Genomic DNA, 27,607 nt, shown 5'->3' with positions numbered 1-27,607 from the left:
GCTATATAATTATCATGAGGTCAGAATTGAATAGCAGGGGCAACTTGTTAAGAGGAAATAAGTAGGAATGTAAATATTTTATATTCTAAATCAGTGATTCACAAAATTTGGTCCTCTGGATGTTTTGGACTTCATCTCTCAGAAGCCTCAGCCAGCTTGGCCAACATTTAGAAATTATAGGATCCGATATCCAAAACGTCTGGCAGACCAACGTTTGGGAACCACTGTTCTAAATTGACAAAGCATAAGATGGTAACTATTTTAGACTATATTTAATCTGAAATAGTTTTACAGAAAGGTGTTGAAGATAGCAGTTGCAAAGAAACAAAACAAAATAAAAACAGGAAACAATGACAGAGTAGGAAATTGATTTTTGACAGAGTAGGCAATTGATTCGCAAGTGTTTGTTATATAAAGTTGGTGAGACAAGGTCTTTTGGAAAACTGTTTCAGTGGTATACAGAGTTTCATACAAAGTTAAAACTGTATGTTTTGTTTGCTTTACTTTGTGTTTTGTCTTCTTTCCTGTTCTGGAAGGAATGAAGTAATATTAATAAAAGAAAATATTTTCTGTATCTCATCCTAGCCCACAAAGGTTCCTGAGGCAATGAACAAAAAACCCCAAAGTAAAACAATACAAAGATAAAAGCATTTTTAAAAAGTATCAAAATATTATTTAAAAACTCCTAAAAGTCTAAAAACAATCCTAGAGTCTAGTTCTGAAACAGTTCAAACAGCAATTTCATGTTTACATACCAACCTAACGTCACAAGGTGTTGGGGCATGCAACAGGGCTCCTTTCAGGAGCTCAAACGTCTGGCAGGCTCATAGAGGAGTGTTTCAGTGATTTGACACATAAATGTTGTCTGCTGTTCATGAACTATAAGATTCTGAACATATTTTGAGAACAGAGCTGTGTCCTATATCCTTCTTGCCTTGGATCAGACCCTACAGTTTCAAAGCTGTGCTAAACATACAGTATCTGCTGATTCCACTGTATGTAGATATTCTTTATAGACCAACACTTGGAATGATAAAAAGTGACTCAAAATAATTATTTATACCCTGCTTCTCTAATGAGATCAAGGTGGCTTACAACAGTATTAAAAAGCATTAAAATCCAGTAAAATACAATACCCCATAAACCCATCCACCCACCATAACCGATAAATCAAAACAATAAACAATAAAACAATACAAATTAAAATTATTAAAATGGACAAGACAGGGTAGTCAATAATAATAATAATAATAATAATAATAATAATAATAATAATAATAATAATAAAATTTAGGACTTGATACTTCTCTGGGTGCTACTTTTGGAAGCAAGAAAGCACCTTAAAATACATATTAAACATTTTGGCAAGACATAATTTCAATTAGACTTGTATTTTGCATTTTCCCATGCTGGGGGTTAGGGATTCTGGGATACTAAAGATGAACAACCTGTGTTATATCAGGAATGTGATACATAGAAAAATCTATCCCATGCCTGAGAGAAGGATACTTATGAAGTGATGTGTAATATAACCATTGTTACAGATTTCCTACTTCTGGGATTTTGAGTAATTAGAAAGAGAAATGTACATATATCCCTGGAAACAGGTGCACATTTTTGTGGGGTTGGACCCTCTGTGAAGAACAGAGTAATGAGTTTTCTTTGTTATGAAACACTGCATTCATCACCAAGCTTTTACTCCAGTAGCTTATTGGGGAGGTTTGGGGTGCATCAAACACAAATCCAGAACAAGAGTGTCTGTAGTATTTATATGTAATTTTATGCTGCTGTTAGCTCATTGGACCTCAATGGAACCCCACTGAATGCATCATTACATAATGCTTGCTAAACCTGTGACAAGCATCCTTTCTAATTCAAACAGTTTAATGGTTCCTTTAGTTGTCTTCCCCAAGTTTATAGTATAACATATCTACATAAATAATTGGTGTGCAAGAAGCAGAGTCTTCTAAAAGAGAGAAAATGTTCTAAGAAAAGTTTGCAAGCATGGCAATGTCTTGCCTCTGGGGTTTTACTTCAGAGTTGTCAAGAACATTTAGGGAGTTAATCCCTAGAAACCATGATGCCATTGCTTACAATTGCTTCCAGTATGTTTAGCACCTCTTGAAAACATCAAAGCACATCGTTCTACCTGCAGAGCTACAGATTGCTTCGGCCCAGTTTTGAAGACACAGGAACCTAGAAGTGAGTAAACCAAATAATGAAACATTCTTAAAGTACATTTGAGTGATGGATGGATGAAGGAATGGGTAGATTATCTGGGCAAATGTAATCTAAGAATATAGAGGAAAAATTGGATACCCTTCAAAACCAGCTGGAAAAGATTTATGGAAAAAGACCATGAAATTTTTAACTGTTTACTCTCAAGTCTTTGGCCAGCACCCTGTTAATGCTGTACACCAGCATAACTGTCAGTGTAGGCTGTGATGGCAGGAGGGAAAAGTGATCATGAAAGAAATAAGGCTTTAGAGGAATATAGCAGTCACAGCCAGCAGAATTTGTCTGTCTTTCCTGGCTGTCACTGCATGGCCCCATCAACCACTGATATTGCACACCAACAGGATTCCAACCAACAAATTCTTTATCTCTGTTTTCTTCTGCTTAGTTCTTCATTGCTTATTATCTCCACTGCTATTCCTCCCTCAGGTCCAAAACACACTGCAGAAATAATCCAGTTTGAGCCTACTTTAACTGCCCTGACTCAGTGCTAGGGAATCCTGAGAGTTATAGTTTATTGTGACACCAAAGCTCTCCGACAGAGCAGGCAAAATGTCTCACAAAACTAGTTCCCAGAATTTCCTAGCATTCAGCCAGGGCACTTAAAGTGGTCTTGAACTGGATTATTTCTGCAGTGTGTTTTGGACCACAGTTTGCTTCCTGGTTGACATTAATCTCCTTATCATTTTTCTTTTACAATAATTTGCTGGCATGCTCTTTTGACATCTTTGCATTTCAACTGAGACCAGCTTTTCATGTTTATTTCCCTCCTGTTTCTTGGCACCATTTCTTAAAACATCTATAAGAACTACATTATTGGGGAGGTGGACAAGCAAGAGTTAAGCAGATATCCAAGTTTTTGACTGTGCTGAGCAGCATGCTAGTATGCATAAATCCCTAGAAATCCATAAGAACAGTGCTAGTCACAGCTAAATTGTGCTTCTGATTTACCGGTAATAACTTTGGATTCTGACCATAGTTTCATATTTTCCTAACTGCATCCTGCAACATGTAGAAATATGATGAGTTTAATTGATATGTTCTTTATAATATGCTTCAACCCAGAAATTAATCTAAATGTGTTTATTATTTAGTTATATGAGTCTCCTATCAATGAAATTCAATACTGATTGATACATTAATATATACTGATTTAATCAAATTTTAGATTGTTTTGTTCAACTGGGGAGATCATTTTCAGTTATGAATACTGTACACCAAAAACACCAGATCCTACCTGATCTTGGAAGCTAAGCAGGATCAGCCTAGGTTATTACTTGGATGGAAGACTGCCAACAAATACCAGGTGCTGTAGACTATGTGCTGAAACAGATCGGTTCGAAATGCCGACTTCCGGGTGGCTTGAGGATGTGGTGTACACCCAACACATGTCCTGACATGGCCCTGAAGCTGCCCAGAAGCTGTCAGGGTACCCTCACATGGTCTGGCTTCATGGTGCTCCGGAGGCATGGTGTTTACACACTGCATGCTTTAGGAGTACCGTAAAGCTGTGGTAGGCAGGGAAAAGACATTTTTTTTGCCAGCTCAAAAAGGAGAGGCATTTTGCTTCTTCTTTTTGGGCTAGCAAAAAGCTGGATTTGGGCCGCAGCATGTGGTTGCCATGGCCCCAACCTGACTCTCTCAAGCCTCCCCTTTGGGACAGTCTGTTTCATCACTATGTTTCAGAAAGAGGAATGGCAAAACCACCTCTGAGTACGTATTTCTTGCACAAGAAAACCCTATGAAATTAAATCTCCCTGTCCCGAAGTGGCAGAACTTTTATGCACTTGCTCACAATTCCCACAAAAGGCTTCAGTATGGGAAATTTGTGTCCTTCAGATTTTGTTGGACTGTAGCTCTGATCATACTTCATTTTACTTAGGCTAGTTCAGACTGATAGAAGTTGTTGTTCTACAGTATCTGGAAGTTTGCATGATCCTCATCTAAAATGATAAAAGAAAACATTCAGTGTTACACTTTAAGGCTGCTGTCCTATACACATATTGGGAATAGGCCCTGTTGAACTTCGTGGGCTTTACTTTCAGCTTGAAATAGGCAAGTGTTGGATCAGGCAGTAAGAGTTGCATAGAAGATGGAATCACATCTAGAATTGCAGCTTTCCCACCTTACTGCTGCAGTGATGGAACAAGCAGCACTTAGTAGGATTTTTTCCTTTCAGCAGCTGAAGAATTGAACATACAAATATGCCTTAACCAAGCAGGGCCACTATTCCATCTACTTCTATATTGACTGCTAACAGTTCTTCAGGATCTCACATAGGGATTTCTTTCCCAGCCCTATCTGGATAGGCCTGGGAATGGGATTGAACACCGGGCATTTGGGACACAGACCACATGCTCTGCAAGCAATGAAAATGTCCCCCTCCTATTTCCTTAGCTCTTCTTTAATAGCTTGGATGATATCAATACCAGAAATTCCTTGTTCTCACTGGGATGAATTCAGAAAAGCTTCTTTTGATAGAAAATAATTGTTCAATAGATATCAGAATCCTGGTTTTTAATCTTTTGTGCTTTGAATTCTGATTTATAAACAATACTTTTTATTTATATACTTTATTTTGACAATTTCCTTTGCATTTTGTTTATAAATCCAAAAGAACTCATTCCAACTCAACTCTTCCTTTTAGAAATGTTCACTTAGCTCCTCTGAGCTGTGACTATTTCCTATGATTTTGACAGAAAGGGGTTCAGACTAAATGTCCTTTTGTACATTAACATTGTTTTGTTTTCCAAGTTGTAAAACATCTGAGAGCAAAAAGTTCGCTTCATAATATCTCTGAGGACTGCATGCTAAGGAGATTTGTATTTAGCATCAGTTAGGTACAAACCTTGACAATATTGTAATTTCACTAGATAAAGTGATCTAATGTCACACATCGTTTTCCCTGTCAATATCTTAACAAAAGGTGCCTGTGACAATATTGATTTCATTTTGGCTTTAAAAATGTGGCCTCTTATATTATTGCCACATTTAAAATATTGCAAACAAAGTAAAATAATGAGGAGTCATTTCAGTTACGTAATGGGAATTGTCAATTAAGATATTAATAATGGTCTTTCTTCCTCCAACAGTCAGGATATCTATTAAACCATGTCTAATGAAACAATAATCTCGGATTTCCTACTGCTGGGGTTTTCGGAGCAACGAGAGTTTCAGATTTTGCACTTTGCAGCCTTTGCAGCAATGTACCTGGCTGTCCTTATGGGGAATCTTCTCATCATCATCGTGGTAGCTCTTAATACCCACCTTCAGACTCCAATGTATTTCTTCCTTGTCAACTTGTCCATCAGTGACCTTGGATCCACTTCTGTCACCATCCCCAGATCAATGACCAATGCCTTCATGAATACAACGTGGATTTCATACTCTGAATGTCTAACACAAATGCTTTTCTTTCTCTTCTTTATGTCAACTGATATTTTCCTTCTCACTGTCATGGCTTATGACAGATATGTTGCCATCTGCCACCCGTTGCACTATGCCTCGCTGATGAAGTGGGGGATCTGTGCACACCTTGCAGTTGGGGCATGGATAGCAGGCTTACTCAATGCTGCTTTGCACACTGGCACCATTTTTTCACTGCCTTTCTGTTCAAATGTCATCCATCAGTTCTTCTGTGAAATCCCACACCTTATGAAGATCTCCTGCTTTGATCCACATTTCAGTGAAGTTTGGGTGCTCCTCTTTAGTATAATAGTAGGCCTTGGATGCTTTGTGTTCATTGTTGTGTCCTATGTGCAAATCTTTACTGCAGTATTCAAAATGTCTTCCATGGCAAACAGGCAAAAGGCTTTCTCTACATGCATTCCACATCTCATTGTTGTTTCCCTGTTGATCGGCACTGGTATCTTTTCATATGTCATACCAAGTTCCAGCTCTTCATATAATTTTGATGAAGTGCTTGCTGTGATATACTCTGTATTACCACCAATGATGAACCCAATCATCTACAGCATGAGGAATAAGGATATCAAAGCTGCCTTGTGGAAATTATTAAATTGGAGGTTACCAGACAAAAATAGAAATCTGATCAACAAAGGGTTTTGGGGATGTAGTAGCAATCGCAATGAGCATCTCAGTACAATCTGTAGAAGCTTAAAAGACAACAGACCAGACTGATTATTGGACATCATTAGAAGAATGAAAAATAAAAATGCAAACATTACATGTCCATTACACATAGATATGGTGTGACCGCAGTTGGAACAAATGTACAGTCCTAGCTTCTACAACTGAAAAATTATAATGTAGAGCTAAAAAAGAAAATGATATTCAGTACCTATACAAAGATAATTTACATGCTTATTTCATAAGCTGAACAACTGTGACCTGTCTCATGTCATATTCTGTGCATTAGTGAATATACATCTTGGATCTCAGAGGAAGTAACTTTTTTGTGTTGCAAATGAAATTTAAATTTTATCTCCTGGACTTTGAAATGCTTTGTTCCCATTGCCACATGGCTAGAAGGAGGATCTTCCCTGTATAGATATCCCTCCACCTAATCTCAGCTCAGAACAACACTAAGCACATCTTGACAAAATACAGGCCTGTGACTAACTTTATCATGTTTTTTTTCTCTTATATTATATTTAATGAGGCTTCAAAAGCTTGCAACTTGTATTTTATGCATTTTGGTTGTTCCAATAAAGGTACTGTTTTGTGGATTTTGGATGTTATTGTACTTTGCTAGGTGGCCAACAAGGCTACACCTGGATATGACTGCATGTTGAAACCCATTCTTTCTTTCCTTGGTGAGCTATGTTCCCTCCAACTAGTGTGCAGTCTTTCTATGTTTGCATTTGGTACTCAGGTAGCTTGGAATAAACAGGATCCAAACACTGCAAAACATCAGCATGCTAAAGGTGATCATCTTGGCTTTACTAAAACAGGCAGCCAATTTTTTGGCTAAGAAAGGCGGTTTACAGATCACCCTTTTGGGGCGGCCTGTTTCCGCCCCTTTCCCTACCGGATTGGGGCCTCAGCTGCCACAGTGGCAGCCTCTGACGCCCCGATCCTCCACTTTCCAGGCCGTAGGGAAGTGGCAAAAGGCTGCTTCCCCGCAGCCTGAAAAGAGGTGTCCTTGGGGCTTCATGCCCCAAGGACAACTGACAGCGGCGGGGACCCCTTTCTCATTTGTGTCGCTAGCTCAGCTGTCTAAAGGCTGCGCTAGTGATGCAAATTAAGGAAGGAGCTCAGTTTCCGAGCTCCTTCTGGCACCCAGGTGCCCTCGCACAGCGCTAGGACGTCACTTCCACACTGCTCCGTTTGGAGACGGTGTGGTCATGATGTCCCAATGGGCACCACCAATTTAGAATGGGCACCACCATTTTGTACCTACTAGGTACGTACTAGGGTTAGGGTGTCTGGAAAGGACGCCCTTTCCTAACCCCAGTACGTACCTAGTACGTACTTTTTGCACGTCTGGAATGCGCCAAAGTCACATTAAAACTAATGATGGCTAGAAGACCCACATAACTCAGGACACAGTAGAATAGGTCACATTTGGGAATGGGATCAATTTATCATGTCTTCCAAGGGGACATTTCTCTGCCAGTTTCTCTCCTGTTCTATGCTTTCATGAACAATCCAGGCCTTCTCTTTGTGTCTGGACAGAAATTTTACCTTTGAGAAAGAGAACATGTTCTGGAAAGGGAGGATATATGGTAACACTGGGATAGAGCAGAGATGATTTATTACAGAAAAACAAACAGGGCATTAGCTTTTCAAGAAAAGCAATGAGCATCAAATTTTCATCAATAAAAGCCATCTTTATTAGAAGAATGAGGTGAGTAGGAAAAAGTGCTAGACATCTACACAAATGATGATTTCTCAGGCTTTCCAGGCTTGATACGAGCAGATGTATGAGCACAGACCTATTCCTCTAAGCTAGGTGTATCCAGTACACAACTATATACAGGACTCTTTCAATGAATTGATTTCTACAAGACATTATGTAAATTCATTTCTGACTTCTTGGGGTTCATCAAATACCAGTTCTAATCCAGCACCGCGATGTACTTAATGTAAAATTATTCTCCTAGAGTGATATAAAACATATTTCCTTGTCTTACTACCTTTTAAATATCAGAAAAAAAGTTACAATGTAAAGAATAATGATATTCATGTCTTAAAATGTGTTAAAAACAAGTTTATAGATGTCTTTTCTCTGTCAAACATTTCCTTGAATTCATGTCAGCTCTTAAAACAATGATATAACATTTAGGGAAAAAGATGCATGCCAAGAGACCAGTATTGGAAGCCAGGATGGCAAAAATCTCCACAGCAACGATTTTCCCCTTAGTCAGATAGCTGGAATAAAGAGGATCCAAACACTGCAAAACACCAACATGCTGAAGGTGATCAGCTTGGCTTCATTGAAAGTGTCAGGCAATTTTCGGCTAGGAAGGCCACAGTGAAGCTGATGATGCCAATAGCCCCATGTAGCCTAGAAGACAATAGAACATGGTGACAGACCCTTCGTTGCATCTATGACAATTTTCCCAGTTTCTGTGTGCATGTTGGCATTTGGGAAGGGAGGAGAGGTGGAGAGCCACACAGTGCAAATACCCATTTGAATGAGGGAGCAGCAAAGAACAATGGCATTTGCTACTTTTTGCCCCAGCCATCTCCTCATCTTGTTCCCTGGTTGTGTGGCTAGGAAGGCCAGGATACAATGAGGTTTTTGCCAACACACAAGAAACAGCTACAGAGAAGATGATGCCAAATGTCTTTGCTGGAGAAGGCAGGTCACCTTCTGAGGCTTGCCTATGAAGAGAAGGGCGGAAAGGTAGCCGAGCAGAATAGAGATGAGCAGAACACAGGGAGATTCCTGTTGTTGGCTTTGACAATGGGAGTATTCCAGTTCTTGAGAAAGGTTTGTATGACCAAGCATGTGATAACAACAAAGAAAATACTGAGGGAAACCAATATCATTTCCTAAGGGCTCGTGGAAAGATAGAAAGGTTATAACCTTTGGCATACATCGATTTCTATTTTTGCTTGAGTATTGATCTTCAGGGCATTTGATGCAATCATTTGAATCTGAAACATGTAAAGCAGTACCATTAGTTGTGATTATTCATATTGTGCTCTTAGCTTTATGACAGAATGAAGAGGAGAAAAGGCAGGAGAGGCTGAGTATTATTTTATATAAACATAAATGTAACTGTTAGGACTTCAATGTCCATCTTAGATGCTCTATATGTACATGTATACAATTTGTTAAATCCGACTAGAACAAGTGTGAGTGACATCATTGAGTCCAGGAAACATTTTCAATCTCTCCCAAATCATAGTAACTGTACAGAGTCCATGATGAAACCATGCCCTATGAGGAGTGGCTTAGGGAGCTGGGTAGGTTTAGTTTGAAGAAGAGAGTGGTAAGGGGTGATATATGAAATTTTTTGATGTAATTCTCAGTTGTCTTAGGGAATGCTGCATGAAAATATAAATATTAGCAGAAATTCCATAAAAAATAAATACAAATTATGGATATGGTGAAGACTGCATACTATATCATTTTTGCCTCCTTTCTGTGGATGTAATTGCCATCTTTCCTATGTAATTCACATGACTTCTAGGCTGGACAACAATGATACATCACACTTAGCCGTTTCAGTTGTCTTTGGAAACACACACCTTCATTCAATGCACATAATATTGGAAAGAAGGCTTCTATTGGCACAGACACGTACCTGTCTGGTTAGAAATCATGTCTTCTGGGCATAGAATACAATCATAGCAACAGAATGGTTTCCCCTCCTGTACTGTCTTGCTATATCCAAGCTGGCAACTCTTGACACAAGTGGAATGGGGCAGCACCTATTTTTTTTCAAAAAAGGAAATATATAGCACACACATTTTGACTCCTACCAGTAAGCCAGTTATATAGACAGATGCCCTGGCATGGGAATGGAGGGCCAGGTAGCATGGGTAGGTTGGGGTGGTTCCTAAGCTAGGATGCTCCAGTCTGCCACTGGAGTATTCTGACCCATGAAGACAGGGCCAAAGACAAAGATGTTTGCAGATACTGGCAAATTCTTCAAACACAAACAAATGAATTTCTCCCCCACCCACACTGACTATATACAAATACTAGTCGACTCTTTTATGAGGAAGGGGCCTTAGGTGCTCCCCTCAGACTCTGGGCTACCCCAAGGTATCATGTGTCTGCCATACAGACATTAAAAATGAGAATGCTAGTGGTAGGTAAACATCAAAGACTGCAGCAACTATAGGACCACAGCATTAATTTTCCATACAAGCAAAATTATGCTTAAAATACTGCAATGCAGACTCCAATCATACATGGAAACAGAAATTCCAGAAGTGCAAAAGGATTCAGGAAAGACAGAGGAACTAGGTATTGTGAGCGGGGCTGGAGGTCCCATGGGTGGCAAGGGGCCCTGAGTACCCATGTGGGGGTCTTCTTCCTTACCCGGAAAAGAACCACGAGGGAAGTCCGGCTTGGATGCTCAACAAACGCCAACTTTTATTCAAACAATGTCCCGCCATCAACAACTGTTCACTGTCTCAGGCCTAGTTTCGTCACTGGCTGCGGTCCTGGAGAACCTTGTAGCTTTTCCCACAGTCCGTAAACACCTGCGTTCGGGCCCATGGGCCAGTAGCTTCCCCCTGCGAGTGTCTCCTCAGCCTGCAGCCCTGCTACATTGGCTGGTGTCTCAGCAACCTCCCTCCTGTTCCTCCACTCCCACCACGGGGTTTCTTGGAGGCCCCTAGACACTGCGGCGCAGCACGCCTCGAGGTTCAGCGGCTCCCTGGCACTACCACCATCTTGTCTAGGGCTGACTGGAATGGAGACGTTGCACAGTCCTGCCCGAATCCTTCCGCTTGGGACCTGGGGGTGGTATCGTGCGCCCTCTGACCCTGCACAAGGGCCGCCTGCCTCTCTCCCTTCCTCGCGTCGTCCTCCTCGCGCTCCTCTTCCCCATGGACCCCTCCTCCCTGCCGATGCCTCGCCCTCCTCCTTAAGGGCTCTCTCTCCTCTTGCTCCTCCCCCAGGCTCCTGACTGGTGCCAGCTGGCTCTCCTTGACCTCCTCCCAGCTTCTATCTTCCCCTGGGTCCCTGTTCTCTCCCCCGTCCTCCTCTCGCTCCGTTCCTTCTTCTACCCACTCAACTCTCCTGCTCTCCCCCTCTCTACAGGTATCACATGGCAAACATACAATGGATAATGGAGCACACCAAGGAATTCCCAAAGAAAATCAGCATGTGCATTAAACACTATAGCAAAGCCTTTCACTGCACCAATAACGAAAAGTTATGAAATACTATCAAAGACATGGGAGTTCCACTACATTTGATAGTACTGATAACGAATCTGTACTCAGGACAGAGGGCACTGTTAGAACAGAATATGGAAAAACAGAATGGTTCTCAATTGGCATGGGGATCAGGCATTTTATCACCCCACTTGTTCAACCTATATGCATGTTTATTCAAGAATAAGTTCATTCTTACCTTTTCAAATCTGCTGTTCCACTGAATGCCATCCTCTCTGATAGAGAACCCTTGGGTTGGGGAAATTTTTCCAACTTTGAGTTTAATGAAGGATTTATTGGAGAAAATTATCCAGTTGATAATATCATACCCTTCTGCTGACAATTTTCCATTCTCAAAAAGGATCTCGTGCCCTGCGCCATTATTAAAATGAATGTTCCCAAGAGTGGTATGGAGCTAAAGTTAGAGAGAACACCAACAGTGTTACAAAATGCAGTCCAATGCATGCGCAAAGTAAAACATGGTTGGGGCTCATGTCTGCTCAATGCTGACATCTGTCTTTATTGGATATACATAAAATGCAGCAGAGGTTACATTGCTGGTGGTAGCCAGTGTTTGGACATCCTTCTAGTCTTCCCAGTGATCTAAACCTTTGAAGTTTTTGAGGGGAAAAATAGAGGATGAACGGAATTGTTCTGGCTGGAGGCTGAGTTGGAATTAGTTCAACCTCCCAATTCAGAGCTAAGCCAGATGAGTGCTGTCATTGCCATACAGATTTAGAAGAAATTAATCTGTGAACCTATGATATATACTTTTGGACTTTCAGAGATACTGCAATATAAATAAAGGCAAAGAGGCCAAAGGAAAATAAATAAATAAAAACAGTTTCCCCTTTGCCTTCTTTAAATACCTAGTTAAATCTTTTGTTTGCCTTTCTTGTTAATCTGTTTATTTACTAGTGTATCTGTGTTTTATCTTCCCTGCCCCACAATGTTCATGTTGTTAGGCATTAAACAGCAGACAGACAATCTCATTCACCATAGAAAAGGTAAAGCATTGTCTGGGACCACTTTCAGCTGCTATCTGCTTTCACTGTAGGCAGCAAATTAGCAGTGGTAAAATGTCAAGGCATTAAAGCACCAGCAGCTGGCTCAAGCATATTAAGAGGTAGTAGCATCAAGTAGTTTTGCTCATGCAGAGGTAGGAAAACTCCAGCAGGCAGACAGCGGGAAAAAGTTTCATACAGCAGGAACAGAGACTGCTGAATCTCCTGAAAGCAACACCACTCCGTCTCTCCTTCCCATAAGAGCTTTGGGCATGCTACCCATTGGAACCCTTTCCCTTTATGGCTACCTGCAGGTCTGGAGGCTGGGTGGTACCTCATCAATTTCATAGTTAGAGAGGGAAGGGTGTAGCCTTCCACCTGCCTGTTGTGATCATAATAGGGATTCTTAACACATACGCATATAGGATTTTATTTAAAATGCACATTACCCATTTAATTACAAAATTAACATATAAACTCAGACAGTCTTTACCTGCCATGGTTGAACCTTCAATTTCATAAATTTGCTTCTATTCAGCATTGCTGTCTTCCTTGTCAACTGTAAAGTATGTGCTACAGCATAGACAGCATTGTAGATACTGTAGCTCTCTCCTGTGAGTTCCATCTCCAGAACATGTCCAGGCAGCCTCTCCAGCTTCTCTTCTCCTGTACATTTCCTACAACTCCTACAGTATTGGTAGTATTCATTAGGGATCTGGCAATGGAATGCATCTTGCCAGAAGGCAAAGAGAAAATTTATCAGTGATTTGTCAGGTTTTAAGTTCTGGATAAACTCCTGGAATGCTGGCACCACTTTGGTATGGACAAAGAAAGAAAAGGCACCGTGGAAGGTTTTTGTAGGATATCCATTGATACTAAAAGTATTGGAGAAATCCCACTGTGGTGGCATGATCCATACTTTCCCTATATGGATTTTTCTCCTAAATTCATTTAATTCTATGACTATTGTTAAGAGATGCAGAGACTGAGAAGTTCCACTGACAAGAATGACATTGACATCTTCAACTGATTGAAGTAAGAAATTCAATTTAAAAAATGTATTTTGAGAGAGAACCAATGATTGGCGATAGTTCATTGCCTGAACATGTTCTGTGAAAGCAACACAAATGCCATTCTGGACCAGAAGAGATGTCATGATCTTAGCAAAACTCTCCCCATCATCATCATCTGAAACAATGAAACCAATCCATGTCCATCTGAAATGCAGGAGTAAATGGACTATCCCCATGTGAAGGATAGTTTCCTTTGGTGCCATCCAGTACAAAGAGGGGAAGTGAGTTTTTTCACTGAGTGTGGTTTGATGTGTTGTATAACTGAGCTAAGAGGGAAAATGTGGCATATCACTGATAATGACAAGTTTCCAGTTTAATGCCTATATCTAACTGTATCTAAACTATAATGATTTTATTGCATTTAAGATGCTAGTGTTTGTAGATGCAAATGGCTATCATCAAATGAACTTCAGTCTAGGGAAGTACATCTTCATAAATTTAAAGTCTGTAAAAAAATAAATTTCAGCTCTGGAGATGGGGGAAATGTGGCTCATTAGAGTTAATAGCAAATTTGCTATTTGTTTTGTTTATCTAACGATATCTGGAAATACAGTGTATTTCCAATACCGATTGTATTGTACTCTGGATGCCAGCAGAATTTAGATGCAAATTTCAGATGCCAATAGTCAAAATATTGATGATCTCCAATTTGCTAACATCAAATGCAGATTAACATTCTCTGAAACTGGCAAAGTGCATGGTTCAGAAAGAGCCATGGGCTTACTTAATCAAATTGATTAGCTTCATAATACAAATGTAGATGTACTGACCCGTCATATCTATACAATATATTGGTTTGGATTTAGACTCTTAGTTGGATACAGATCCTGTTGAGCTAAAAGGTACAACTTCCTACTAGCATGTCTATATGTTGTCACTCATAGAGGACAGCTCTCTGTTTCAAAGGCTGTTCCATCCACATTTAGTTTAAAGGAAAAATATAATAAATGAATGCAGGGAAGTTAGCACCGAGACAGGAGAATGTATCAACACACATACATACTACTTGGGCCTAAATCCTACAGGTAGTCTGAGCCAAAGTGAATCAATTGAATCAATGGGATTGATATAAATGTTGAATCACCAGTCAACAGTTTCACTGAGCCTGTTCTACTTGAGACTACTAATAGGATTCAGGCCCTGGTCATAGTCTTTTATCCTATAGTGATATATATTTATTAAAGTAACCCTCCTCCTCAATTATTAATATGAACCGGCATCCTATTAGTAAACTATAACATCATTAGTTAGTCTTAGGACATTGCAACTGCTTTGTATGTTCATTGGTCAGTCAGCCATCTGGGGTGACTGATGTTTGTGCTGCTGTTGAGTAGGGTGCTGCAGGATGTTGTGACCAGCCTCCTCCTGCCAGCAAACAATGCTGCAAGGTGCAAAAGGAGGAATCCTTGCATGACCCCATCACAACATATCCTCACAACATATCTTGCTGGTAGGTCACATCATCTTGAGGCACCTTTGTTGGCAGCAGCAGAGACCTCCAGTGTTCTAGATGGCTGACTGGCTTTTAAAGTGGATTTTATAGGTCAGATGGGATTAAAGGACAGCTATGACAATGTGTCAAAGTGCTAGATACAGAATCTTAAACCCTGTGTGAGGATAGTATGTGACACATGTCTTAAGATACATTTAGGTCATTCAAGAATCATCATTTCATTCTCTCCCACACAAACACATCTACACATAGACATTATGTTTTAACTTCAATTCTCCCTGTTCCTTACACAAAAAATAAGAGGAACATTAAGGAAATTCTGTCCTCAATATAGTTTGTGCACTCTTATGCATCTTTACTGTATTTGATATGAAATGAATTAAGAAAGATTAACTCAGCATAGGTCCAGGTTAGCTTTTCCATGCTTCAATCCATGCACACATACCTGAGGAATCTTGTAGGTGCTCAACATGATGGCCATATGTACAGAAATTTCTATAGAGAGTCCCCCAATTACAGACAACACATTCTTTCCCTTCTCACACTTGTAATTAGGGGCACGCATTTGTGTTGTGGATAATAGATCCAGGATTGTTTCATATGTGCTCCCTAAATCAAAGAGATTATCATAGATGTGCAATCCCAGAGTGAGATTGGGCAAGAGTTTAGGGTTTTTATTGATCTCATGGATGGCAAACATTAAAGAGAAGACATGCTGATAATTTTTCAGAGATACACTGCAACAAGAGTAACAATGATTGTTAGAAAAATATATCACACATGACATCTAGTTCATATAGCACTGGCTCAAGACATTCTAATGTTTTAAAATAAGCAAGATACAATGATCCCACTCAAGAAAGGTGAATACAGGTTGAGTATCCGTTATCCAAAATGCTTCAGATCCTAAGATTCCCCAATACCCGATTTTGGAATATTTGCACACACAGATTGAGATATCTTGGAGACGGAACCCAAGTCTAAATATGAAATTCATTTGTGTGACATATTTAGCTTATGCAAACAGCCTGAAGGTAGTTTTATACAATATTGTAAATCATTTTGTGTATGAAATAAAGTGTATTGACACCGAACCCTCAGAAAACAAAGGTATCACTCTCTTGGCCACCCATGAATAAAATTCCAGGAATGCTCAACCTGTATATACTTAAGGTTAACCATGTTATTTTGGGATGTGAGACAGAAAACTCCACAACTGTCTTATCTTATTTTGGAGAAGCCAATGAAGAAAAATTAGCAGTTTAATTTCCTTTCCTGATTCAAAAAATCCCCTAACGTGAAGGCTGACCCCTTTTCATAGTCCGTAGAAATACAGATAAGAGATTCTGATGGTCTTGCAAGAATGCAAGTCTATGACAATCAGAAGCAGCATTGCTGTGGCAATTCCTTGTTTCGGTTTTGCTGCTGGTAGGACAGGTCTCAAAATATTATTTCCCTTATGCCCTGACCAGCAGCTGAACAGGTCTCCTTCACTCACTTAGGCTGCTGGCCATTAAGGTGCACTGGGAGATTAAAGCCAGACTTTTTTACTCAATTACATATATGTAACTAAGTAGCTGATGGAGAATATCAGCTCTTATTTGTTTCAACATCTAGAGATAATATATCAGGGGTGTTAATGATGCTGTTGTCTAATGGTGTGAGATAGGATGGATTTTCATGGTTGGGTCACTAATACCTTCAATTTGGGGATTGGTGGGACAAAAGAAAAAGCCACATGCTGTTATTTATCTGAAGAAAGAAAACAACTACTGTGAGGGGAGTTGGCCCACTGCTCTGATTATGGACCATTCTTACAAAACACTGTCCCCAAATGCTTCCTTAAATATATTATGCAAAGGAATCTTATAGCACCTTTAAGATAGAAAGAAAGAAGTTGTTAACATAAGCTGATGAAATAGACTTAAGTCTCAAAGGTGCTACAAGATCCCTTTGCATGCTGATCCAGACTGCGGAATTATTGCACTGGTCTTTTCTTCTGCACTAGGTGCGGGATGTAAATGTCTAGAAACAGATTCAATCACCCCATCCCCATCTTCTAAAGAGCAGGAAAATCCTGTTCTTTAAAAGGTCTGGGAGAAGACCAGACTGGGTATGTGATGAGTACTGCCCAGGGATGGACCTGTGTGATAGAATCTGTTTCTATATGTTTACATCCTGCGCTTAGCGTGGGAGAAAAGACTGGTGCATGGTTATGTCATGGAATTAAATATACTTTTAAAAATTCTTTTACAACTGTTTACAAGATAACAAAAGCATGCCCATGGAAGCCACCTGCCTGTTCCATGAGATTTTCAGCACAGCTTATGTTGGTAAGGAGGCATAAACAAATTTGATGCACTTTTGCTTTACTATCCTGTTCTGAAGTAGCACCACACAGAAAGGCATGGGACATCTTCACTTCATAAAGCAATGCAAGAAATCTGTTCTTCCATCCCTATCCTAGGAAACGGAGAAGAATTCAATCATTTTTCTGCCTACAAAAGGGAGATGTAACTTTATAAATGATATTTTGGCTCAGTAGAATCTAACGTGGACAACATTTCACTTGCACCTGAGGTATGATGAAAACAAATCTCCCTGCTCCTTACATCTGTTGCCATCTCTAATCACCATCAGCCAAATAATTTTACTTAGAAATGAAAAACATACCTATAAGGTTGACGTTTCCTATCTGGACTTGGTTCAAAACTGGTTGGTAAAGTTGCTGGATGTATTAGAGAAAAGATCCCACCAATGGTGGCTCCTCCTGGCCTATATACGTTGTCCTGAATATTGCTGTTAAAAGTATGTTGTCCACTAATATCTTGAGACACCAGAGGAAGGAAAGAAAGAAAAAGGATTAACAGCCACATGAATGCAAATATGTGTTCATATTTGAACATCTGCATTCCTAGCTACCCTCTGTATCTTTGAAAAGCAAACAGCTTGGGGAAACTACAAACACAGACTGCTGGTGAAACCAAATGACCAGGAATAGTTGAATTTCTAAGCAGCACAACCTGGGCTCTGCCATTTTCTGAGTGAGCTTAGAATTTAACTTGGTTATGGTTGTAATGTGGACATTGCTTCTGTTATTACTGACTCTAAAAAGAGTGATTTCGATAATTATAGGATAGATAAGTGCATTGCCTGATGATAGATTTTTATGTGCAAACTGAAAAACATGTTTGTAAGGCTCTATAGAAGTTCTTCATGAAACTGGTAATTAGAAAAGTTAGTTCATATTGATTGCATCACTTTGAGTATTCACTAAGCATAAAATGGATTAACTCTCTAAGTGTGAGCCACTTCCATTTGCATGATGCAAAGAAGTCTAGGCATGTCAAGTTACACAAGTTTTTTTCAGAAACTTTCCCTTTCACCCTGGTCCAACTTTTCTGATATTTTAAAAAATGTATTCCAGTATGAAGCTGAAGCATCCCATTGTGTATTAAAGTATTAGCTCTCAGCCTTCCATCTGGTAGCCACAAAAAATTTGAGATCAACAAGGCCTTCATAACTCCCGGAGGAATATTCTTCCCACATTTTCTGATGCTGACAAACCATAACTTAGGAAACAGTAGAACACGGTGTCAGAGCCTTCCTGCATTCCTGTATGATCTGCCCAGCCTGTGAATGCTTGTTACCAGTTCAGAATGGGATCAATTCATCATGTTTCCCAAATGGACATTTCCCTGCCAGTTTTTCTCCAGTTCTAAGCTTCCATGGATAATTTGGGCCTTCTCCTTCTGTCTTGAGAGAAAGTTTAGCTCTGAGAAAGAAAATATGTCACGGAAAGGAGGACATATGGTAACCCTAGGATAGGAGAGAGAGATGGTTCCCTATAAAAATGGGCAGGGTATTAGGTTTTCAAGAAAAACAAGGAGGATCACATTATTTGAGTAAAAGCCATCTTTATTGGAGGAATTAGGTGAGTAGGAAAAGACGCTAGATAACTGGACAGAAGTTGATTTCTTGTTTTCTATAAGACATTGTGTAAATGCATTTCTGATTTCTTGCTGTTTATTAAATACCAATTCCAATCCAGCACTGTGATGTACTTAACATAAAACAATTCTCCAAGAGTGATACAGAAATATACTTCCTTGGCTCCCAACCTTTTGAATATCTGAAAAAAATGTTATAATGTGGAGAGAGTGGTGACATTCACGTCTAAAAATTGCTTAAGAACAAGTTTATTAATGTCTTTTCTCTGTCAAACATTTCCTTGAATTCATGTCAGCTCTTAAAACAATGACATAACATTTGGGGAAAAAGATGCATGCCAAGAGACCAGTATTGGAAGCCAGGATGGCAAAAGTCTCCACAGCAACAATATATTTCCCCTTAGTGCTCAGATAGCCTGGAATAAAGAGGATCCAAACACTGCAAAACACCAACATGCTGAATGTGATCAGCTTGGCTTCATTGAAAGTGTCAGGCAATTTTCGGGCTAGGAAGGCCACAGTGAAGCTGATGATGGCCAAAAGCCCCATGTAGCCTAGAAGACAATAGAACATGGTGACAGACCCTTCGTTGCACTCTATGACAATTTTCCCAGTTTCTGTGTGCATGTTGGCATTTGGGAAGGGAGGAGAGGTGGAGAGCCACACAGTGCAAATACCCATTTGAATGAGGGAGCAGCAAAGAACAATGGCATTTGCTACTTTTTGCCCCAGCCATCTCCTCATCTTGTTCCCTGGTTGTGTGGCTAGGAAGGCCAGGATCACAATGATGGTTTTTGCCAACACACAAGAAACAGCTACAGAGAAGATGAAGCCAAATGTCATTTGCTGGAGAAGGCAGGTCACCTTCTGAGGCTTGCCTATGAAGAGAAGGGCGGAAAGGTAGCCGAGCAGAATAGAGATGAGCAGAACACAGGTGAGATTCCTGTTGTTGGCTTTGACAATGGGAGTATTCCAGTTCTTGAGAAAGGTTTGTATGACCAAGCATGTGATAACAACAAAGAAAATACTGAGGGAAACCAATATCATTCCTAAGGGCTCGTGGAAAGATAGAAAGGTTATAACCTTTGGCATACACCGATTTCTATTTTTGCTTGAGTATTGATCTTCATGGCATTTGATACAATCATATGCATCTGAAATATGTAAAGCAGTACCATTAGTTGTGATTATTCATATTGTGCTCTTAGCTTTATTACAGGGAGGAGAGAGGAAGTATGGCTGAATATTATTTCACATAAGCATAAATATATTTATTAGAACTTTAATGTTCATGTTAGATGCTCTGTGCCTACATCAATACAATTTGTCAAAATCTGACTAGAACAAATGCGGGTAACTTTTGAGTCCAGGAGACTTTTTTAATGTCTCCCAAATCATAGTAGGCTGTACAGAGTCTATGATGAAACCATGCCCTATGAGGAGTGGCTTAGGGAGATGGATGTTTTTTAGCTTGGAGAAGAGAAGGTTAAGGGGTGACGCAATAGCCCTGTTTAAATATTTGAAGAGATGTCATATTGAGGATGTTTTCTGCTGCTCCTGAGACTAAGATATGTGGGAAAAGAGATTCCACCTAAACATTAGGAATAACCTCCTGATGTTAAGAGCTGTTCAACAGTGGAATATGCTGACCTGGATTGTGGTGGAGTCTCCTTCTTTGGAGGTTTTTAAACAGATGTGGGATGACCATCTGTTTGGAGCGATTAGATTATTTATTCCTGCATGTCAGGGGCATTGGAGTGGGATCTCTTCCAAGTCTATGATTCTATGACTCCTATGCTCCAGGTCTCTTGGGCCAAAATCTTTCTGAGGATTTGACATAGATTTCAAGTTGCCTGTCAATTGATGTTAAATCTCATTAATTTCTTGGAGTTTTCTTAGGCAAGGAATACTCAGAGGTGGTTTTCCACTGCCTTCCTCTGAACTGTACACTATAGTACCTGCTATTTCATGGTGTTCCCACATCCAAACACTAACCATGCCTTAACATGCTTAGCTTCCATGATCAGACAGGATCTGGTGCCTTCAAAGTATTTAAGTTGAATTTCACGTGGCTCATGTAAACCAACTAGGATTAGAAACCGATTGCAACACTTATGTTTTCAGAGCTGAGCATTTGTCCAAATTCTGTGATGTAGTTGTCAGTTCAAAAAAAAAATACATCTCTTAGGAAAAATTGCAAGAAAATATAGGTATTAGAGGAAATTACATAAAAAATGAGTACAAGTGATGGATATGGTGAGGACTGCATTCTATTTAGTGTTGCCTCTTAAACCACCTCTGCCTTCTTTTTGTGGACTTGAATTTTGCCTGTGTAATTCATGGCTTCATAATTTTTAGACTAGACAACAATGATACATTTCACTTAGTGATTCCAGTAGTTTTTGGAAACACACACCTTCATTCAAATGCATTGAATACGGGAAAGAAGGCTTCCATTGGCCACTTCCACTTACCTGTCTGGTTAGAAATCATGCCTTCTGGGCATAGAATACAGTCATAGCAACAGAATGATTGACCCTCTTGAATGGCTTTGCTGTAGCCAAGCTGGCAACTCGTGACACAAGTGGAATGGGGCAGCATCTATTTTTTTAAAAAAGGAAATATATAGCACACACATTTTGACTCCTACCAGTAAGCCAGTTATATATGTATATGTGACAGTTATACTCTTAAAACCATATATCTATTTGAAAACTAATGTTTGCAGACAGATCACGAATAGTAGAGTCCTCTACATGCATACTCAAAAGCAAGTCCCACTGAATTCAATGACACTGAATCTCAAATACATACACATAGTACTGCAGCTTGAGTTTCATAATTCCTTACTTTGAAAATGCAAATATAGATTATTCATATTGCTTGTTGCAAAAATAAGGACATTACAAGTCTGATTGACTTCAATAGTAATTTCCACTGGGAAAGGACACTGGGAAAGATGTCCCATTTTGATACACTAATGACAACCAGGAAAGAGGGAAGAGAAGTGCTGATCTCTCACTTTATTTCTCCCTTCCTTCTTAGTTCCCCCTCTCTTTGTTCTTTTGTCACCAAGGAGAAAGTTGAACCTCAGGAAAGTGACCCAGGGACTTATTAATACTTATAGCAAAAAGTATGACTGTCCCAAAGGAACAGGTAAAACTATTCATGCCACATCATCTCCATACCTACAAGATTTTGAATTTGAATTGATATCCTCACACACAAATGGTTTATATAGGTTTGGGTTATCCAGTCCAAACATGCATCTGAGGAAGTAGGTTGAAGTCCACTCATGCAACCAATTTCTTTCAGTTAGTCTCAAAGATGTTACAAGATCCCTTTGTACACTAATGTCCCAAAGAAAGAATATATTGTGAGTTTGGGCTTATTGTTAGTGTCGGGCTGCAAGCTGTGTGTACGTGTATTTCAAAAAATATTTTAAATTAATGAAAGTTCTGAATATTTGCCATATTTAAGATTTAATTTCAGCTCTACTTAAACTTTCATTAATTATTTTATTTTATTTACATCTCACTTTCCTCCCAGGATGGGACCCAAGGATTAAAGATTCCTTATGGTGCTTTAAAAGTAGACTATGCAAAAAACACTTACAGTCAGCCTCACCACAGTTGCTGATTTTATTTCTTATACTCTTTTTCCAAACCTTTAACCACTTTCCCAGTGTCCATAGAAAATGTATTTGTATCACAGTGTGTGCATTTGCTCTTCTTTCTATTAATACTAAGTAGCCCTGGTTGTAGGTCTTTTTCTCTATAAGTAGTCATCCACACACAGAGGGTAGGACAATCTATTCATTTCATTTTTGTATTCATTTGATTTTATTTTAGCTTCACACTTTTCCCATTCCAAAGACAAAAATGTTTAAAGATAGTGGTACAAAAGAAATTCTCACCCATCTTCACTGATCAGATGGAAATATTAGTAGACCATTTTTGAGGGAGTACTCTCCCGGTTACTCCCTATGTTACTCAGGACATGAGGCGTGCCTGTCAGACCTTGGACTACCCCTGGTATTGCTTTTCTGCCATGCAGACATCAAAATGAAGAAAATAGTTGTGGGTAAATTGCAGCCCATAGGTTGTATATGGAGCCAATGGCTCTTTTCAGCTCCTTGTCATGGACACACCCTTTGAAGCAGCTGAGAACATATAAGCACCTTCCCAAATGTGGTTGACAACTGCACAATTTGAATTTAAAACCTCCATTAGTAGAGACTAACATAAGTAGAAGATATGGGGCAAATATTCCCAACCCCATCCCAAACCCTCAAATTAGTTTAAAACTTGTAAATACAGAAACCAGAAATAATTTTCAGTTACATTTTTCAGCCATGCCTTGGCTCATTATTTTGGGGGTAATGCTCATTGAAAGGGTACCGGTTAAAATAGGCTCTGTACTCTCTGTAGAAAATAAATGGCAATTGTAACTGAGCACAAATAAGATTGAATGCACATGGGTTCAAAACCAAACTTTTCCGATTAAAGAATGCTAAGTCCTGGATGAATGAATCTGCCGGTTTTGGTTCTCCCATTTTTTATTTTTTTGCTTTTCATCATGTATATGAAGAAATCTATGCATATTGATAATTTCTTACTGAAAATAACAAACTAAAATGCAACGCTCAGCCATCCTTATACATGCATGCAGTTTAAAAAAAAAATAGGGACATTCCCCATGAGTATTGGGGAATTTAAACACACTCAGTTTTATTCTGCATTCCCTATACACTATGATTGTATGCATCTTTATTCAAGAATAAGTTCATTCTTACCTTTTCAAATCTACTGTTCCACTGAATGCCATCCTCCCTGATATAGAACCCTTGCGTTGGGGAAATTTTTCCAACTTTGAGTTTAACAAAGGATTGGTTGGAGAAAATGATCCAGTTGATAATGTCATATCCTTCTGCTGACAATTCCCCATTCATAAAAAGGACCTCGTGCCCAGCACCATTATTAAAATAAATGTTCCTGAGGGTGTTATGGAGCTAAATTTAGAGAGAATACCAATAGTGTTACAAAATGGAATCCAGTTGCTAAGTGTGGTTACAGCGGGCACAGACTGTGCTCCAGTCCTTATGACTGGATTGTGGCTTCGGCGCAGCTTCTGGACTCTTAGGACACATGCATCATTTAAACACCATACCTCCAAAGTGACCTGAAGCAGCTTTATTTTGGCATGTCTGTATGGGGCCTCAGTTAGTTTTACAGAGTAGATTGTCGCTGGATCTGTCTAGACTGAATCAAACTCAGATCCAAATTGTTGAACCCGGCTCTGAACCAAATTAGGTGGGTGTGAGGATGCATGGCAGTACTGTGAAGCAGAGTCTTGGCCCTGCTTTTGCTGTAAAACAGACTGGCAATCTGACAACTGAGGAATATCACAGTGTTATTTTAGTGTAAAGCTCTGTAGGTATGGCACACACATTGCTCTTATTTCTTACTCTCCTTTCCAAAAGACAAAAGGTTTCTGTAACTTCTGTTGTTTTTTTAAATAGTGCTTGAAGGTTTCCAGCAAATTTTCTGGTGACCATGCTGTTCAAGCCATCAATTACAATCTCACTAACAATGAGGATCAAATCATATGTCTCACTGTCTAGTAGCCACATCAGTTATGGATCTTTGGGACCATACATGTAAGGAATGCTTTTTCCCTTCACAGACATGTTTCTGATTAAAATTAATGTTCATGCTAAAATTACCATCAGGGAAAAAAACTAACCCATTGATGCCGTATATAACCTTTCTTCCATGACTACCAGAAGGTCAGAAAGCTGGGTGGTGATTCATCAATTTCATGATTAGAGAGGGAAGGGTTTATCCTTCCACCTGGATGTGATCATGATAGACACATACACATATAGGATTTTATTTAAAAACATATCCCCTACAGCTGATGATTACAAAATTAACATATAAACTCAGACAGTCTTTACCTGCCATGGTTGAACTTTCCATTTCATAAATATGCCTCTATTCAGCATAGCTGTCTTCCTTGCCAACGGTAAAGTATGTGCTACAGCATAGACAGCATTGTAGATACTGTAGCTCTCTCCTGTGAGTTCCATCTCCAGAACATGTCCAGGGAGCCTCTCCAACTTCTCTTCTCCTGTACATTTCCTACAACGTCTACAGTATTGGTAGTATTCATTAGGGATCTGGCAATGGAATGCATCTTGCCAGAAGACAGACATAAAATTCATCAGTGATTTGTCAGGTTTTAAATTCTGGATAAACTCCTGGAATGCTGGCACCACTTTGGTATGGACAAAGAAAGAAAAGGCACCGTGGAAGGTTTTTGTAGGATATCCATTAGTACTAATGGTATTAGAGAAATCCCACTGTGGTGGCATGATCCACACTTTCCCTATATGGATTTTTCTCCTAAATTCATTGAATTCTATGACTATTGTTAAGAGATGCAGAGACTGAGAAGTTCCACTGACAAGAATGACATTGACGTCTTCAACTGATTGAAGTAAGAAATTCAATTTAAAAAAAATATTTTTAGAGGGAACCCAAGATTGGCGATAGTTCATTGCCTGAACATGTTCTGTGAAAGCAACACAAATGCCGTTCTGGACTAGAAGAGATGTCATGATTTTAGCAAAACTCTCCCCATCGTCATCATCTGAAACAATGAAACCAATCCATGTCCATCTGAAATGCAGGAGTAAATGGACTATCCCCATGTGAAGGATAGTTTCTTTGGGTGCCATCCAATACAAAGAAGGGAAGTGAGTTTTTTCACTGATTGTGGTTTGATGTATTGCATAACTGAGCTAAGGGGGGAAATATGGCATATTAGAAATAATGACAAGTCTATATCTAACTTGCCTGTACCTAAACTAAAATGTTTTTATTGCATTCTGTTCTAAATAAAAATGTATTAAAATACCTCCAAATTATAAATATCAACTGGCATCCTGCCACTCCATTATAACACAAAGACGTTTCCTTTGCAATCCATTATGTCTCCATTGCAAAGGAAGTGTCTTTGTTGGGATGCAAATAAATGTTAAATTTCCTGGACTTTGAAAATTTCCCAGTGTCTCACAGCCAGAAGGAGGAGGTGGCAGCCTGCAAGATATGCCCCTCCATACTATCTCAACTAAGCAGAGAAACAGCAAAATGCAGGACTATGACTAACATTTTCATTCCCCCCCCTCTTGTTTGGTTTGTAACACCTTGCCTGATGAAGCAGCCAGTGAAGCTTCGAAAGCTTGCAACATATATATTGTGCATTTTGGTTGGCCAACAAAGGTATCACTGTTTGGTGGATTTTTGATTGGATTTACTAAATGGCCAACACGGCTATCCCTGGATGTTGAAATGAATTATAGAAGATTAGCTCAGCATAGCTCAGGGCTATTCTATCCACATACCTGAGGCATTTTGTAGGTGCTCAAGATGGTGGCCATATGAATGGAAGTTTCTATAGAGAGTCCCCCAACGACAGACAACACATTCTTTCCCCTCTCACACTTGTAATTAGGAGCATACATTTGTCGTGTGGATAATAGATCCAGGATTGTCTCATATGTGCTCCCTAAATCAAAGAGATTATCATAGATGTGCAATCCCAGGGTGAGATTGGGCAAGAGTTTAGGGTTTTTATTAATCTCATGGATGGCAAACATCAGGGAAAAGACATGCTGATAATTTTTTCAGAGCTACACTGCAACAAGAGTGACAATGTTTGTTAGACAATTATATCACACATGACATCTATTTCGTATTGGACTTCCTCAAGATATTCTGACACAATGCTCTCCCTCAAGAAAGGTCAATACAAGCTGAGTATCCCTTATCCAAAATGTTTCAGAGCAGAGGTTTTTTGGATTTCAGATTTCCTCCCCAGATTTTGCAATATTTGCATATTCAGAATGAGATATCTTGGAGAGGGGACCCATTTCTAAACATGAAATTCATTTATGTTTCATATATACCTTATACACATAATCTGAAATTAATTTTATACAATCTTTTAAATAATTTTTTGCATGAAACGAATGCCGAATGCCGTTTATATTGAACCATCAGAAAGCAAAGGTATCTCTGCTGCTGTAGGTGATGTGCCTCACTCCTACAAAACACTCTCCTCAAATGCTTCCTTAAATATACCTTGCCAAGGGATCTTGTAGCACCTTTGAGACCGAGGTCCAAAACACACTGCAGAAATAATCCAGTCTGAGACCACTTTTACTGCCCTGTTTTAGTGCTAGTCAATCCTGGAAATTGTAGCTTGTTGTGGCACCAGAGCTCTCTGACAGAGAAGACTAAATGTTTCTCAAAACTACAGTTCCCAGTATTCCCTAGCATTGAGCCAGGGCAGTTAAGTTGGTCTCAAACTGGATTATTTCTGCAGTGTGTTTTGGCTCTGAGGCTCAAAGGTGCTACAAGATCCCTTTGCACACTGATCCAGATTACCATGGCTATGTCTTTGAATTAAGTCTACCATTATTATTATTATTATTATTATTATTATTATTATTATTATTATTATTATTATTATTATTATTTTGCAACCATTTACAGGATAGCAAACCAGGCTTGTGAAACTACT

The 27,607-nt window shown here is 39.4% G+C and overlaps 3 protein-coding genes and 1 pseudogene across 4 annotated transcripts in view; 1 reads left to right on the top strand and 3 right to left on the bottom strand.

The window, feature by feature from the left end:
* The window catches only part of LOC121935751 (zinc finger and SCAN domain-containing protein 23-like), a 482,958-nt gene that overhangs the window by 351,624 nt on the left and 103,727 nt on the right, over positions 1–27,607 (bottom strand). The window lies entirely within an intron of this gene.
* LOC121935755 (olfactory receptor 14A16-like) lies at positions 4,754–6,899 on the top strand. Its single transcript, XM_042477612.1, has one exon. It carries the CDS (start codon positions 5,347–5,349, stop codon positions 6,373–6,375), a length of 1,029 nt encoding a protein of 342 aa, XP_042333546.1. The 5' UTR covers positions 4,754–5,346; the 3' UTR covers positions 6,376–6,899.
* Positions 8,409–15,633, bottom strand: LOC121933756 (annotated as a pseudogene).
* Positions 19,271–26,546, bottom strand: LOC121933755 (vomeronasal type-2 receptor 26-like). Its single transcript, XM_042473746.1, has 5 exons — positions 26,427–26,546; positions 24,978–25,823; positions 23,814–24,029; positions 21,493–21,619; positions 19,271–20,172 (listed from the first exon to the last, which is right to left on the bottom strand). The coding sequence occupies exons 1-5, from the start codon at positions 26,544–26,546 to the stop codon at positions 19,271–19,273; spliced, it is 2,211 nt and encodes a 736-aa protein (XP_042329680.1).

This window comes from Sceloporus undulatus, chromosome 6 (assembly GCF_019175285.1).
Source record: "Sceloporus undulatus isolate JIND9_A2432 ecotype Alabama chromosome 6, SceUnd_v1.1, whole genome shotgun sequence".
Lineage (NCBI taxonomy): Eukaryota > Metazoa > Chordata > Lepidosauria > Squamata > Phrynosomatidae > Sceloporus > Sceloporus undulatus.
The sequence above is the reverse complement of the archived record's forward strand: the minus strand, read 5'-3'. Positions and strand labels throughout refer to the sequence as shown.